Source organism: Lissotriton helveticus, chromosome 12 (assembly GCF_964261635.1).
Source record: "Lissotriton helveticus chromosome 12, aLisHel1.1, whole genome shotgun sequence".
Lineage (NCBI taxonomy): Eukaryota > Metazoa > Chordata > Amphibia > Caudata > Salamandridae > Lissotriton > Lissotriton helveticus.
In genome coordinates, this window is record NC_136073.1 from 560,392,800 (window position 1) to 560,408,287 (window position 15,488).

The 15,488-nt window shown below is 48.0% G+C and overlaps 1 protein-coding gene across 5 annotated transcripts in view; it reads right to left on the bottom strand.

Moving 5' to 3' along the window:
* Positions 1-10,665: 10,665 nt before the first annotated feature.
* LOC144797752 (receptor-interacting serine/threonine-protein kinase 2-like) overlaps positions 10,666-15,488 on the bottom strand; it is a 405,518-nt gene continuing 400,695 nt past the window's right edge. For all 5 annotated transcript variants that reach the window (XM_078668511.1, XM_078668512.1, XM_078668508.1 and 2 more), the window contains one exon: positions 10,666-13,349. In XM_078668511.1, coding sequence (XP_078524637.1) covers positions 13,290-13,349 — 60 coding nt within the window. In that variant the 3' untranslated portion in view covers positions 10,666-13,289. The remainder of the gene's footprint in view (positions 13,350-15,488) is intronic.

The window sequence follows — 15,488 nt, forward strand, 5'->3', positions numbered from 1 at the left end:
GAGGTGACCTTGATCTAGCAGACACCGGAGATCTGGAACGAGACCTTGGAAGGTTAATTTTCCTTATCTTCCAGTCTCTGAGCTCCCCCAGCCATCGCGGCGAGTATATTAGCTCCTGTAGGTGAAGGCGCTCTTGAAGGCTCTGGAGAGATTTGGACAATCCGCAACTCAGGTGAGGAAGAGGACCTCCCAGAGGACCCAGAAACCTCAGACCGGTCTTTGGACACCGTTCTAGGCCTTTTTGCAGCAGGAGACGTCGATGACATCCTCTTCGACGTCGATTTTCCCTCGGCGGCGATCTCCTCGGCGTCGATTTCTCCCTCGGCGTCGATTTCTCCCTCGGCGGCGATCTCCTCGGCGGCGATCTCCTCGGCGTCGAACTCCTCGGCGGCGATCTTTTCGACGACGAGTGCCTCTTCGGCGTCGACGTCAGGCGTTTCGACGGCGATGCTTTTCTCGGCGTCGTGTGCCTCGACGTCGCATGACTGGGCTCTTCGACGTCGAAACCTCTACTGCCCGGTTCGACGTCGACGTCATGCCACCTCTCGACGGCGACCTTGACTGATGCTTCGAGCCTCTCGGCGGCGACCGTCGACGTTGATGAGACGACGTCGAGTCCCGCTCTCTTGCAGTCGAGGAGCTTGTCTCCTTTCTGGTGAAGAATTGGCTTAGTAGTTTGGTCTGCCCTGTTCCCATCAAGCACGGGGCCAGGGACAGACTAATTTGCATATAGCCAGGTTCTGAGCTGGGATGGGGCAGTGAGCTAAATAATGGTGATGGATCAAGCCCTGATCTTTGGACTGGGTAAGAGTGGTCTGCTTAATTCAGACACTCTGTTCATCACCACCCCCTTTTCTGAATCGTTTTTGGCCACTATAGGTGTGGCAGGGTATACTCAGACATGAGTCCCTTGCTCACTGCTGCATCAGGATTCAAGCAAGCCGGGCCGACGACGGCTGAAATGCAAGAAACCGGTCCCCGGAAGCTTGTCTCCTTTCTGGTGAAGAATTGGCTTGGTAGTTTGGTCTGCCCTGTTCCCATGATGCACTGGGCCAGAGACAGACTAATTTACATATAGCCAGGTTCTGAGCTGGGATGGGGCAGTGAGCTAAATAACGGTGATGGATCAAGCCCTGATCTTTGGACTGGGTAAGAGTGGTCTGCTTAATTCAGACACTCTGTTCATCACCACCCCCTTTTCTGAATCGTTTTTGGCCACTATAGGTGTGGCAGGGTATACTCAGACATGAGTCCCTTGCTCACTGCTCCATCAGGATTCAAGCAAGCCGGGCCGACGACGGCTGAAATGCCAGAAACCGGCCCCCGGAAGCTTGTCTCCTTTCTGGTGAAGAATTGGCTTGGTAGTTTGGTCTGCCCTGTTCCCATGATGCACTGGGCCAGGGACAGACTAATTTGCATATAGCCAGGTTCTGAGCTGGGATGGGGCAGTGAGCTAAATAACGGTGATGGATCAAGCCCTGATCTTTGGACTGGGTAAGAGTGGTCTGCTTAATTCAGACACTCTGTTCATCACCACCCCCTTTTCTGAATCGTTTTTGGCCACTATAGGTGTGGCAGGGTATACTCAGACATGAGTCCCTTGCTCACTGCTCCATCAGGATTCAAGAAAGCCGGGCCGACGACGGCTGAAATGCCAGAAACCGGTCCCCGGAAGCTTGTCTCCTTTCTGGTGAAGAATTGGCTTGGTAGTTTGGTCTGCCCTGTTCCCATGATGCACTGGGCCAGGGACAGACTAATTTGCATATAGCCAGGTTCTGAGCTGGGATGGGGCAGTGAGCTAAATAACGGTGATGGATCAAGCCCTGATCTTTGGACTGGGTAAGAGTGGTCTGCTTAATTCAGACACTCTGTTCATCACCACCCCCTTTTCTGAATCGTTTTTGGCCACTATAGGTGTGGCAGGGTATACTCAGACATGAGTCCCTTGCTCACTGCTCCATCAGGATTCAAGCAAGCCGGGCCGACGACGGCTGAAATGCCAGAAACCGGTCCCCGGTAGCTTGTCTCCTTTCTGGTGAAGAATTGGCTTGGTAGTTTGGTCTGCCCTGTTCCCATGATGCACTGGGCCAGGGACAGACTAATTTGCATATAGCCAGGTTCTGAGCTGGGATGGGGCAGTGAGCTAAATAACGGTGATGGATCAAGCCCTGATCTTTGGACTGGGTAAGAGTGGTCTGCTTAATTCAGACACTCTGTTCATCACCACCCCCTTTTCTGAATCGTTTTTGGCCACTATAGGTGTGGCAGGGTATACTCAGACATGAGTCCCTTGCTCACTGCTCCATCAGGATTCAAGCAAGCCGGGCCGACGACGGCTGAAATGCCAGAAACCGGCCCCCGGAAGCTTGTCTCCTTTCTGGTGAAGAATTGGCTTGGTAGTTTGGTCTGCCCTGTTCCCATGATGCACTGGGCCAGGGACAGACTAATTTGCATATAGCCAGGTTCTGAGCTGGGATGGGGCAGTGAGCTAAATAACGGTGATGGATCAAGCCCTGATCTTTGGACTGGGTAAGAGTGGTCTGCTTAATTCAGACACTCTGTTCATCACCACCCCCTTTTCTGAATCGTTTTTGGCCACTATAGGTGTGGCAGGGTATACTCAGACATGAGTCCCTTGCTCACTGCTCCATCAGGATTCAAGCAAGCCGGGCCGACGACGGCTGAAATGCCAGAAACCGGTCCCCGGAAGCTTGTCTCCTTTCTGGTGAAGAATTGGCTTGGTAGTTTGGTCTGCCCTGTTCCCATGATGCACTGGGCCAGGGACAGACTAATTTGCATATAGCCAGGTTCGGAGCTGGGATGGGGCAGTGAGCTAAATAACGGTGATGGATCAAGCCCTGATCTTTGGACTGGGTAAGAGTGGTCTGCTTAATTCAGACACTCTGTTCATCACCACCCCCTTTTCTGAATCGTTTTTGGCCACTATAGGTGTGGCAGGGTATACTCAGACATGAGTCCCTTGCTCACTGCTCCATCAGGATTCAAGCAAGCCGGGCCGACGACGGCTGAAATGCCAGAAACCGGTCCCCGGTAGCTTGTCTCCTTTCTGGTGAAGAATTGGCTCGGTAGTTTGGTCTGCCCTGTTCCCATGATGCACTGGGCCAGGGACAGACTAATTTGCATATAGCCAGGTACTGAGCTGGGATGGGGCAGTGAGCTAAATAACGGTGATGGATCAAGCCCTGATCTTTGGACTGGGTAAGAGTGGTCTGCTTAATTCAGACACTCTGTTCATCACCACCCCCTTTTCTGAATCGTTTTTGGCCACTATAGGTGTGGCAGGGTATACTCAGACATGAGTCCCTTGCTCACTGCTCCATCAGGATTCAAGCAAGCCGGGCCGAAGACGCTGAAATGCCAGAAACCGGTCCCCGGAAGCTTGTCTCCTTTCTGGTGAAGAATTGGCTTGGTAGTTTGGTCTGCCCTGTTCCCATGATGCACTGGGCCAGGGACAGACTAATTTGCATATAGCCAGGTTCTGAGCTGGGATGGGGCAGTGAGCTAAATAACGGTGATGGATCAAGCCCTGATCTCTGGACTGGGTAAGAGTGGTCTGCTTAATTCAGACACTCTGTTCATCACCACCCCCTTTTCTGAATCGTTTTTGGCCACTATAGGTGTGGCAGGGTATACTCAGACATGAGTCCCTTGCTCACTGCTCCATCAGGATTCAAGCAAGCCGGGCCGACGACGGCTGAAATGCCAGAAACCGGTCCCCGGAAGCTTGTCTCCTTTCTGGTGAAGAATTGGCTTGGTAGTTTGGTCTGCCCTGTTCCCATGATGCACTGGGCCAGGGACAGACTAATTTGCATATAGCCAGGTTCTGAGCTGGGATGGGGCAGTGAGCTAAATAACGGTGATGGATCAAGCCCTGATCTTTGGACTGGGTAAGAGTGGTCTGCTTAATTCAGACACTCTGTTCATCACCACCCCCTTTTCTGAATCGTTTTTGGCCACTATAGGTGTGGCAGGGTATACTCAGACATGAGTCCCTTGCTCACTGCTCCATCAGGATTCAAGCAAGCCGGGCCGACGACGGCTGAAATGCCAGAAACCGGTCCCCGGAAGCTTGTCTCCTTTCTGGTAAAGAATTGGCTTGGCAGTTTGGTCTGCCCTGTTCCCATGATGCACTGGGCCAGGGACAGACTAATTTGCATATAGCCAGGTTCTGAGCTGGGATGGGGCAGTGAGCTAAATAACGGTGATGGATCAAGCCCTGATCTTTGGACTGGGTAAGAGTGGTCTGCTTAATTCAGACACTCTGTTCATCACCACTCCCTTTACTGAATCGTTTTTGGCCACTATAGGTGTGGCAGGGTATACTCAGACATGAGTCCCTTGCTCACTGCTCCATCAGGATTCAAGCAAGCCGGGCCGACGACGCTGAAATGCCAGAAACCGGTCCCCGGAAGCTTGTCTCCTTTCTGGTGAAGAATTGGCTTGGTAGTTTGGTCTGCCCTGTTCCCATGATGCACTGGGCCAGGGACAGACTAATTTGCATATAGCCAGGTTCTGAGCTGGGATGGGGCAGTGAGCTAAATAACGGTGATGGATCAAGCCCTGATCTTTGGACTGGGTAAGAGTGGTCTGCTTAATTCAGACACTCTGTTCATCACCACCCCCTTTTCTGAATCGTTTTTGGCCACTATAGGTGTGGCAGGGTATACTCAGACATGAGTCCCTTGCTCACTGCTCCATCAGGATTCAAGCAAGCCGGGCCGACGACGGGTGAAATGCCAGAAACCGGTCCCCGGAAGCTTGTCTCCTTTCTGGTGAAGAATTGGCTTGGTAGTTTGGTCTGCCCTGTTCCCATGATGCACTGGGCCAGGGACAGACTAATTTGCATATAGCCAGGTTCTGAGCTGGGATGGGGCAGTGAGCTAAATAACGGTGATGGATCAAGCCCTGATCTTTGGACTGGGTAAGAGTGGTCTGCTTAATTCAGACACTCTGTTCATCACCACCCCCTTTTCTGAATCGTTTTTGGCCACTATAGGTGTGGCAGGGTATACTCAGACATGAGTCCCTTGCTCACTGCTCCATCAGGATTCAAGCAAGCCGGGCCGACGACGCTGAAATGCCAGAAACCGGTCCCCGGAAGCTTGTCTCCTTTCTGGTGAAGAATTGGCTTGGTAGTTTGGTCTGCCCTGTTCCCATGATGCACTGGGCCAGGGACAGACTAATTTGCATATAGCCAGGTTCTGAGCTGGGATGGGGCAGTGAGCTAAATAACGGTGATGGATCAAGCCCTGATCTTTGGACTGGGTAAGAGTGGTCTGCTTAATTCAGACACTCTGTTCATCACCACCCCCTTTTCTGAATCGTTTTTGGCCACTATAGGTGAGGCAGGGTATACTCAGACATGAGTCCCTTGCTCACTGCTCCATCAGGATTCAAGCAAGCCGGGCCGACGACGGATGAAATGCCAGAAACTGGTACCCGGAAGCTTGTCTCCTTTCTGGTGAAGAATTGGCTTGGTAGTTTGGTCTGCCCTGTTCCCATGATGCACTGGGCCAGGGACAGACTAATTTGCATATAGCCAGGTTCTGAGCTGGGATGGGGCAGTGAGCTAAATAACGGTGATGGATCAAGCCCTGATCTTTGGACTGGGTAAGAGTGGTCTGCTTAATTCAGACACTCTGTTCATCACCACCCCCTTTTCTGAATCGTTTTTGGCCACTATAGGTGTGGCAGGGTATACTCAGACATGAGTCCCTTGCTCACTGCTCCATCAGGATTCAAGCAAGCCGGGCCGACGACGGCTGAAATGCCAGAAACCGGTCCCCGGAAGCTTGTCTCCTTGCTGGTAAAGAATTGGCTTGGTAGTTTGGTCTGCCCTGTTCCCATGATGCACTGGGCCAGGGACAGACTAATTTGCATATAGCCAGGTTCTGAGCTGGGATGGGGCAGTGAGCTAAATAACGGTGATGGATCAAGCCCTGATCTTTGGACTGGGTAAGAGTGGTCTGCTTAATTCAGACACTCTGTTCATCACCACCCCCTTTTCTGAATCGCTCTTGCAGTCGAAGGCGAGCCAGACCGGGACCGCCTACGCTCATGTCGTTTCTCACCTTGCTTCGACGGCGAATTCTTCTTCGACGGCGAGGGATGCTTCGACGTCGACGTATGCCGTGACGGTGATTTCGACGATTTTGAGCACACAGGTACCTTGGAAGAAGATCTGTCCCTCGAAGTTGAAGGGGACCGATGTTTTCTCTTCTCCCCTTTATCCTTGCGCTGAGAAGAAGGTTTCCTAGAGTGAACATCTTCTCTTCCACTCACGGTTTCTCCTCTGTCATGCAGGGACTGAAGCCTGCTCTTCTCTCTCTCTCTCAAAGTTCTACTTGAAAATTTGCTGCAGTGGTAGCAAAGTTCTGGCTTGTGAGAAGAAGGTAGACAAGCTACAGAGACCGAATGAGGGTCTGTCTTGGCCATTTTTTTACCACAGGCCGGACACTTAGCAAATAAGGCCGGCATTGTGACTGAAAAAATAGCCCAAAAACAGTAAAAAATTATTGGATTAGTCAGATAATGACTAAAGACGTCGTGTAAAGACGAAAAAATTAGAGAAATACCAGAAGAAAGTGAAAAAATATCACCAACTGGCGAGCTCAATGCTCCAGGATCCTCACAGAAGGAGCCGGAAAAAGAACTGACCTAACTGTCACCTGTGGTGCATGATGGGAGCCTGGAGGCTCACAGAGGTCTTAAAGGCACGGCGTCAGATTTTTCTGTTGTTACAATGCAGCCTATCTAGGCTAAAGCTGCCTCTATGATCCTGCCTGTTTTTACCTTTGAAAATAAAGTTTGTGTGTTTCAAAGAAAACCTAGGCAGTGTTTTCTTCTTTACATTATCATATAATGTGTTTTATATGTCTTTATTTAGCAAATGTAAAGATTTTACAGGCTATTGTGGCAGTTTTTTTCTTTGAGCCTAGTATGGTTATATTGGGCTGCATATGTATATGTATATGCATATTATCTATATATATATATGGTTATTTTATGCGTATTTATATGTATTTATATATATATATATATGTGGATATATGCATATTATTGGCTATTGCTCCGGGGTCCCGCACGTGGGCGGGACTATTCAGTGCTTATGACTATTGATGAGTATCCCCTGGAAGAGAAATTTCCATCGCTACGCCTGCGTTGCTAATAGGCGATACCGACGTTAGCGACTGCTTTCAGTCGCTAACAGGTTGGGTACGCCCACTTTGCATGTCATTAGCGATAAATATCGCTGACATGCAAAGTGGGCCCCAAACCGCTCGCTATCGCCTAAAAGCTGTCGCTAACATTAGTCAGCGACAACTTGCTAATAGAGCGATAGAATTATCGCCGCTTAGCGCCCGAAAACGGCCGCTAAACCGGCGATAATTGCCTATCGCCACCCTTGGTAATATGCTCCCTCAGTGTTCTCATGTAACGCAACTGGTGCTATATAAAGCGATCTGATACCCGATACCTTCGGGTCAAGTTTGCGCTATATAAAACTCTGTAAAATAAAAAAAATATTCATTGTTCATTAGTGCCTGCTGGGAGGTGGACGTACTAGAGCTGTGTGTGAGTGAGGTGTTTTCCAAAACTGAGTTTCGGTGACTTCGCAATCATAAGGCAGAGACTCAGAGATGACTGCGGCAAACCAGCGAAATCCAGTGTGACAAGATCTCTCCTCTTGGACCTCAAGTACAAGGGCGCGTACAAAAGTGCTGCTAATGGGCGGGTTGTTCTGTGACTTTCAGAACTGTATAAAAATAGGAATGGGTGATTTACTTCCCAGATTCTCTTTTGTTTACATTTAAAATGACAACAAAGAGTTTGTGTAACTGTATATATATAAAGATGGGGGTGTGTACAGTTCGGGGGAATCTCTATGATTACATGATCGTAAATTTCACATTCCCTTTCTTCTGAAGCTCCTTGTAATGAGGATGGCATAGAGTCGCTGCAGAACATGGCAGCAATATCGCTTGGCATCACTGTGTCCTGATTACGCCTGGCCCAGCCTACGCTTAGGCTTTTTTGAAGCACGTTACGCACTGGGACCGGGCCAAATCATGCTCCAGAGTAGATGCTGACAGGAGGGCTTTCGTAACTTCCTCCACGACATTCCCGAATGGGTTACTCAGCGCCGCAATTGCATAATCTACAAACTTGGCACATTGCAAAAATCTTATTCAGAACCTGCTACCTTTCCCACATTCCCAAAATGAGTGTGGCACCCATGGCTTGTTCTAGTGGTGCACCGGGGTGCTGCGGCACTGTTTGGGAACCACTGCCCTAGGCCATCCAGGGGTCTCTGTCCTCTGCGGTTTCTGAGAGTGGGGGTGTTAGCCCCAGGTGTCTTGCATCCTTTGTCCATTTCACCTCCCACCAGTTCAGGTGGTGTCCCGCAACTGGTCCTCCAACCTAGGGTCTTGACTCTAGGGGTGGACAGGTTTCAAGGGTGAGTCCTTCCTCCCCTGCCCCTACATCTTGGGTTCTGTACCCTTCATTTGGTAGTGGTACCCCCAAAAACTGAACTGTCAGGGCACCTGTGGCAGCCGCCCCTCCCAGTTCTTCTGACACTTAGTGCAACTCGTTTCCCCAGAATACAGTCAATAGGCATGTGGGGACTTACTATGACCCTTCTCTGGGTAACCTCCCCATTCCACTCTAGGGACACCAGGGCCATAGGGTGGAAAAAGTCCTGCCCATGGGCTTGAGTCACTCTACACACCTCGCTGGTGTACTGCTCTGAGGAGACTAGCTCTTCCACAACCATGGTCCTGCTAGCTCCAGTATCCCTTAGAGCAGTGGTCAGACCCTGTTCACTCCCACCCCGTGGAATTGATGACTTCCACCCTCAGGGATCATTAACTCACCCTCTTAGTCTTTCTCCCAGGTGAGAGAGATCATGGCATGTTATATAACCTACGCCAAGGGACTACATCCCCCAAGGCCACACAGACCACCCATGTAGAGTTCCTATCAGTGGGTGGTTCCTTTGGACGGAATCCCCCTGCTTGTGTCCTAGGTGAGAACAATCTAAGCAGTGGAGTTGGAAGTGGTGAACCCTGGGCCACCACCCATCAGAACCTCCCTCCTTCTTCTCAGAAGGGACACGAGAACTCCTTCCTTCCCCTTTAATCTGAGACCTGTCTGGGTCTTTCCTGACCCCCCACTCCTCATTCTCTTGAGGGGAACCTGAACCACCCTTCTTGGGGTCACTCCCAGATAGCTTTCCGGACACTCTGGTACAGACCCAGATGCCCACCTTCTCAGCACTCAGCAACTTTCCTGCGGTCAGTTAACTTTCTATCAGCTAGGTGTTGGCACAGTTTGAGAAAACAAATATCAAGCATGTGCGCCTTCAAAATCAAGTTGAACAGCTCTGAATAATCATCAACCTTGCTGCCCTTCACACAGTCTTGCTGGCATAATCCAAGAAATCCGCCCATGTTAGTGATGAGATCTTGTGTATGCCCCTGAATCTGAGTCTATACCTCTCAGGGGTCAGTCCAAACTTACTGACTAGGAGGGCCTTCATTGCAGTGTAGCATGTCTGGTCCTCTACCTCTAGTGTAATCAGTGTGTCCTTCCCCACCGTGGGCATATACCTCCACTACACCCCAAAACTCCTCTGGGACCTTGTGCCATCTCAGAGCCACTTCATTGGCTGCAAACTATTTGTCTATGTCATCCCCCACCTCATAACTAGGCACCAAATCCTTTGGGATCCTGACTCTGGACTCACCAGTGGACACTGCAGGTATACTGCCACCACTGCTGCTGCTGGACACCACTTATAGGGCTCTTATGCCCACCTCTGAGGTTGAGCTCATGGGTAAGATTCCTTTCCTCCATGTACAGCCTCCTTTCTTCACAAGCCTGTCCCAACTTCGCTAGGTCCAATTTTAGTTTTCTTTTTTCTCTCCTGTCTGCCAGCTCTGGGGACAGGTTCATGGAGGAAACACTGCTCCCTGATCTGGAAACCACTACTGCTCTTGGCACGTTGTTGGCTCAGTCCACAGGCAGTTCCAGAGCCATTTCAGACTCCAAAATCAGGTCACTCCCCTCCTTCTCATGGATCTCCTGCTCCTCGCCTGGGATGTCATACCCTGCAACCTGGGTCTCCACACAGGCCCTCAAAGCCTTCTGTAGAAGCTTGTAGACATTTGAAAGTCTTTGCAGATATATTTCAGCTGCTGCACAGTGTAGGATTCTAACCTGGCCAGCTCAAACTTAATTCCTGCTGGTGCAGATGTGGCTTCTCTAGAGAGAGACATAATTTAGTAGAAACATCAAAAAGCCAATCAGGAAGAATTGAAAAAGGTTCAAATTCATCTTAAGTATAGAGTTGAAGTGAACACTAAAATACTATATGGTGTTGCACCAACACAAGTCCTATCCCACCGCTGTCACTAATGTTAGAAATTGGATCTCTGGTTGGCAGAGGTATGCTCGCTGTCCAAGCAGGGACCACAACTCTAGTCAGTGTGTGCTAGATAAACACTAAAAGATAGCCTGTGCTCATCCTCTGGTTTCTTGACACAGAGCTGTTAGCTTATCTAAGACAATGTGGAAAGTATTTGTGCAGCACACACACACACAATAACACAATGAAATCACCACAAAAAGACTCAACAAAGGTTTAGAAAAATAGAGAATATTTATCTGAGTAAACCAAGACCAAAATGACAAAACTCCATGAAGGAGAACCGGAATTATGAATTTTTAAAGAGTAAACAAAAAATAGTGCTTAGAAGTCAATAACGCTAAAAGGTTACTTGAGGTCGTGCTAATTTGGGGTAAATCCAAAGTTCAGGTCGACAGCGATGCAGAGCTCTCCGACAAAGTACCTTGGATAAAGCATAGTTGTAGAGAGTACGATGCGTTAGTTCTGATTCACACAGTCGGTTCGCTGCATCGAAGTGGAGCACTGCAGTCAGGGGCCTCGATCGGCGCTGCGTTGTTGAACCTTGCAGTCGGGTCCCACGTTGTTGAGCTGAACGGAGATGTCTGTGGATCGACAATGTGTCGGCATCAATGGACACTACATGGGTTCTGATCAACGCAGTGGTGATGATACGTTGATTTTCTAGCAAAACAGCTGCAGAACCCAATTCTGAGGCTGAGGGCTGGATGAGGCACCTCAGGCAAGGGAAGGACTCACAGATGACAGAGTCCAGCAGCACCAGCAGATTTCAAGAAGTCTTTTTTAACCCCTGAGACTTCAGTAAACAGAAGGCAAGCCAGCAAGTCCTTGGAGTCACTCAGGGTTCAAGTGAGATGGGTCCAGTCTTTATCCTCAGCAGGTTATTGATCAGCAGGGCAACTCAGCACTGTAGGAAGCAGTTCATTAGAACAGCTAGTCAAGTAGAGTGGAAATCCTTGTAGCATAGCAGTTCTGACTCCTGGCAGAGTTCATTCAATAGTGTACTGATATGGATGGGTCATAGCCCCAGCACTTATACCCAAATGTGCCTTTGAAGTGGGGGTGATTTCAAAGAAGGGTCTATGAAGGGCACACAGACCCTTTCTCTCCAGTCCTGGCTCCAGACTATCAATAGGGGGTAATCAGGCATTTGAGAGGGAAACCGGGCACAGCCTATTCATGTATACGTGTCAGCTCCCCCCTCGTTTCCTGCCTGGAAGACCTATCAGAATGCAGATGAATGATGATGAGTTCTCTGTCACACCGTCCTGTGTATGTGGCTGTCTAGAGGGAATGCACAAAGGGTAGCTTTCACCCACCCCAGACATGCACTGGAAACAGGCTGTAAGGCCCACAGAGCAGTAAGAGCAGAGGAAGGGCCACTTTTTAGAAGTGGCATTTCTAAAACAGTAATGTTATATTCAACTTTACCAGTAAAAAGGATTTATAATTTCTATTCCAAAGATATGAAAAATTATGCAGCTACTCCTTTCTAATCAGGAATTACAGCTTAAAGGTGTTTTAAGGAATTCCCAAATGCTAGCATATGAGATAGGTACGCTTTTCGGTAGTAAAAAACTAATTTAGCGGTTTGTCACTACCAGGAAATGTATAACTTAAAAGTACATGTCCTACCTTTTAGTTACACAGAACCCTGCCCTTTCGGGCTACTTAGGGCGTACCTTAGGTCAAGTCAAGTCAAGTTTATTTTATTTGCATAGTTCGTTAAAACCATTGCAATACAAACATATTTCATTACAGAACAGTTTTTACATATAAAAACTCCTCAGTTCTAAAAACGTTAAAATTCTGTTAAAAAGACTGTACTATAATTATTCAAATGTTGCAAGTCCAGTTTTTAGGCGCGATATGACCAGCAGTGCATGTCACATTTGTTTTGACCACGATAGGGCCTACCTTAGGGGGTAACTTAGTGTAGTAACAGGGACGTTTAAGGCTTGGCAAGTGGTTTTAAATGCCAAGTCGAAGTGGCAGTAAAACTGCACACACAGGCCTTGTAATGCCAGGTCTAAGACAAGTTTGAAACGCCACTTGTGTGGGTGGTACAATGAGTGCTGCAGGCCCACTAGTAGCATTTAATTTACAGACCCTGGGTAGGTGTATTACTACTTTATAAGGGGCTTATAAGTAAACTAAATATGTCAATCAGGTATTTACCAATTTCACCATGCTTAGGGAATTAGGGGAGAAGCACATGCACTTTAGAACTGGTTAACAGTGGTAAAGTGCAGATAGAGCAAAAAGAGGAGGAGGAAGGCAACGTTTGGAATAACCCTTCAGAGAGGGCCATTTCCCATCAAAACACTGTGAAATTTTTCTCAATTTGCCTTGAGAATTAACCTATTTATATTCCTAAAAGTAGTTTATATTCTTATGACACAATGTAAACACAAATCCTAATTGTGAGAACACAATCCTAAGTGTGAGTTGCTGTGAACATTTGATAACTCAATAACTTTTCTTTGGTCCATCAATGTAGGTCAAATATATCTTTGCTCAGAAGAAGAGACAAATCCACGTGGAAAAACATGGGAGCATGTGCATTGTGACATGTGTCTAGGTTGAGCACATCAATTCCACAACTCTAGGCTGAGCTGCAGCTGCTTGCTGATGAGGGGACAGCATTTGTTTGACAGAAGGACTGTCACAACAATGTGGGCAACACTTTCCCCAATGCAGAGGCAAATGTCGAGCATGGCCCGAGCACGTCCTGTTAAGGTTGGGTAGGAGGTGATCAGTTCATAGTCCGCTTTTGCCAACACCCGGTGAGATTGGAGAATATCAAGGATGTTGTTGAGACAACCCTCTGTCATGCAAGTCAGAATAGTCTCCCGTTGACTGGTGAGGATCTGGCAACAGCTTCCTCTGCAGCATAGACCTGTTACAGGATAGACAACAGATGGATGTTAGACGAAGAGACCCTTGAGATGGAAACCACTTATATAGATACAAACAATACTATGGATAATGGGCATGTAAAAGTCTATTCCTTGTTTTAGGAATCTAGATTATCTGACAACCAGCCCATTCCATCTTCTAAAAACAGGTCAGAATACCAAGCAACATAAAAAAGTGTTAATTTCAAATTGTTTGGTAGAGTAGGGATAATTGTTTGTTTTTATAACTTTATTTATGGAGTTTTGCCAATAATCACAGAGGTGTGAGATATAACAGACTACAGAAATAAAGAAAGAAATATACAAGGGCCTTCTATTATATAAATGAGAAAATGAAAATATAAATCACCGTACCAGCCAATACATGTAACATGTAGATAATTACAAAGTTCCATAGGATATAAAGCAGCAAAAAGAGAGAGAGGCTGAATAAGGAAATGTACAACATAAGACGGAGCGGTGGGCTCTCCTGTCTACATGTGTGTGCAACTGTTCGTACATCAGTCCCCAGAGCTGTATGTGAGTCAGTCCTTGTGTGTATCATCAGTGAAAGTGTTGATATCCATGAGATTGTCTTTCAGGGGTTGCCATATATTCTTGGGTCTAGAGGAGGGCAGTTGCAGCGAGGCATAGATTTCACTTGTAGTTTCGCAGTATATCAAATCTCGGGCCCAAGCGTCTACTGTCCGGACAATGGTGGTACACCACTGCAGGGACACCTGACGTTTAGCCAATACAATGCGAGGGCAGTATAGCATCTGACCCTACTGTTATCGGTTTAACATAGCCCAATTGGGCCATGAGAGGGTATGGATTAAGAGGAAGATCTATCATGAGTGATAGGGTGGAAAACACAGCCTCCCAGTAAGCTAGAATTAGTGCACAGTGGCAAGCCAAGTGGGCAAAATCAGCATGCTCAGCCACACATCTGGGACAGCAATGTGATCTAGTGGGATAAATCTTAGAGTGTGGAGTAGCATATGCGTGGTGCAAATACTTGAAAAGTAGCAGCTTATGTCAATGGTTAATGGAGACCATACGAGTCTATTTGCACTTATAATACCATATTGTGTCTGATATAGCGTTTCCTAGATAGCCCCCATGCGGCTCTAGCTCTCTCCCCCCGATGGGTTTTAAGCAGATAGAAGCGCTGTACAGACCAGAGACTAAGCACAAACTGTCCGGGGCGTGATAATAGTCAGTGGCGGGAAGTCTGCCGGTTCAGCAGGTAAAGAGGAAAGAGCGGTACGGATAGTGCCGTGCAGGCGATGCAAATTAAACCTGTCCATATAGGTCACATTATGGCCTTCAGTCAATGAAGACACAGAGCACAAAGAGACATTGCTGAAAGGTCTCCCAGTACATGGAGCTGACATGCAGACAGTGCCCACCATGTTAACAATTCCCTGGTCACCGACAGTCAAGGGTTGTTAGGTAGGGGGATGTGAGGGGAGTATAAGAAATGAAAGCCCATAAAGCTCTGGAGTCTGGTCCAGGCCCAATACGTCATGGGTGACGTCTGTGTGTACGAGGGGTTCCTGGCCAGACCAAGTGGTATGATCGTGGGGAGTGCGAATGGATGGGCCTGAGCCTGAGTCCATTTCGGTTTTCGATATTGCAAGTATGCGTCAGGTGGTACCAATAGTACACAAAGTGTGTCTGGGCTATGTGATAGTATAAATAAAAATCAGGGACTCCAAAACCCCGATGGGCGTAAGGTAGAGTCAGCGTATGCCAGCTAATTCTCTGATGTCTGCCTGCCCAGATCAGTCGTATGAACATGCTTTGCTGGGTAGAAAAAATTCTGGTAGTAAAGCCAATAGGAATGTTGATAAAGAGATATAAAAAATGGGGTGACACTACCATTTCTATATTGGCTATTCTGCTGGCAATGGAGAGAGGGAGTTTAGTCCAGTGGTCAATTTGGGAGGACAGTCGATCCATTGCAGGGACATATTCAAGCGATGACTTCTGGACTGCTCCTGTGCAGATATAGTCGCAGGTATTTCGGGGAGCCAGTGCTCCATTGTAGGCGGAACTTGAGAAAACAAGGCACTGTGGCATCAGTCATGGGAACATTTCTGATTTACCCTAGTTAATAGTGAGTCCAGAGAAACCCC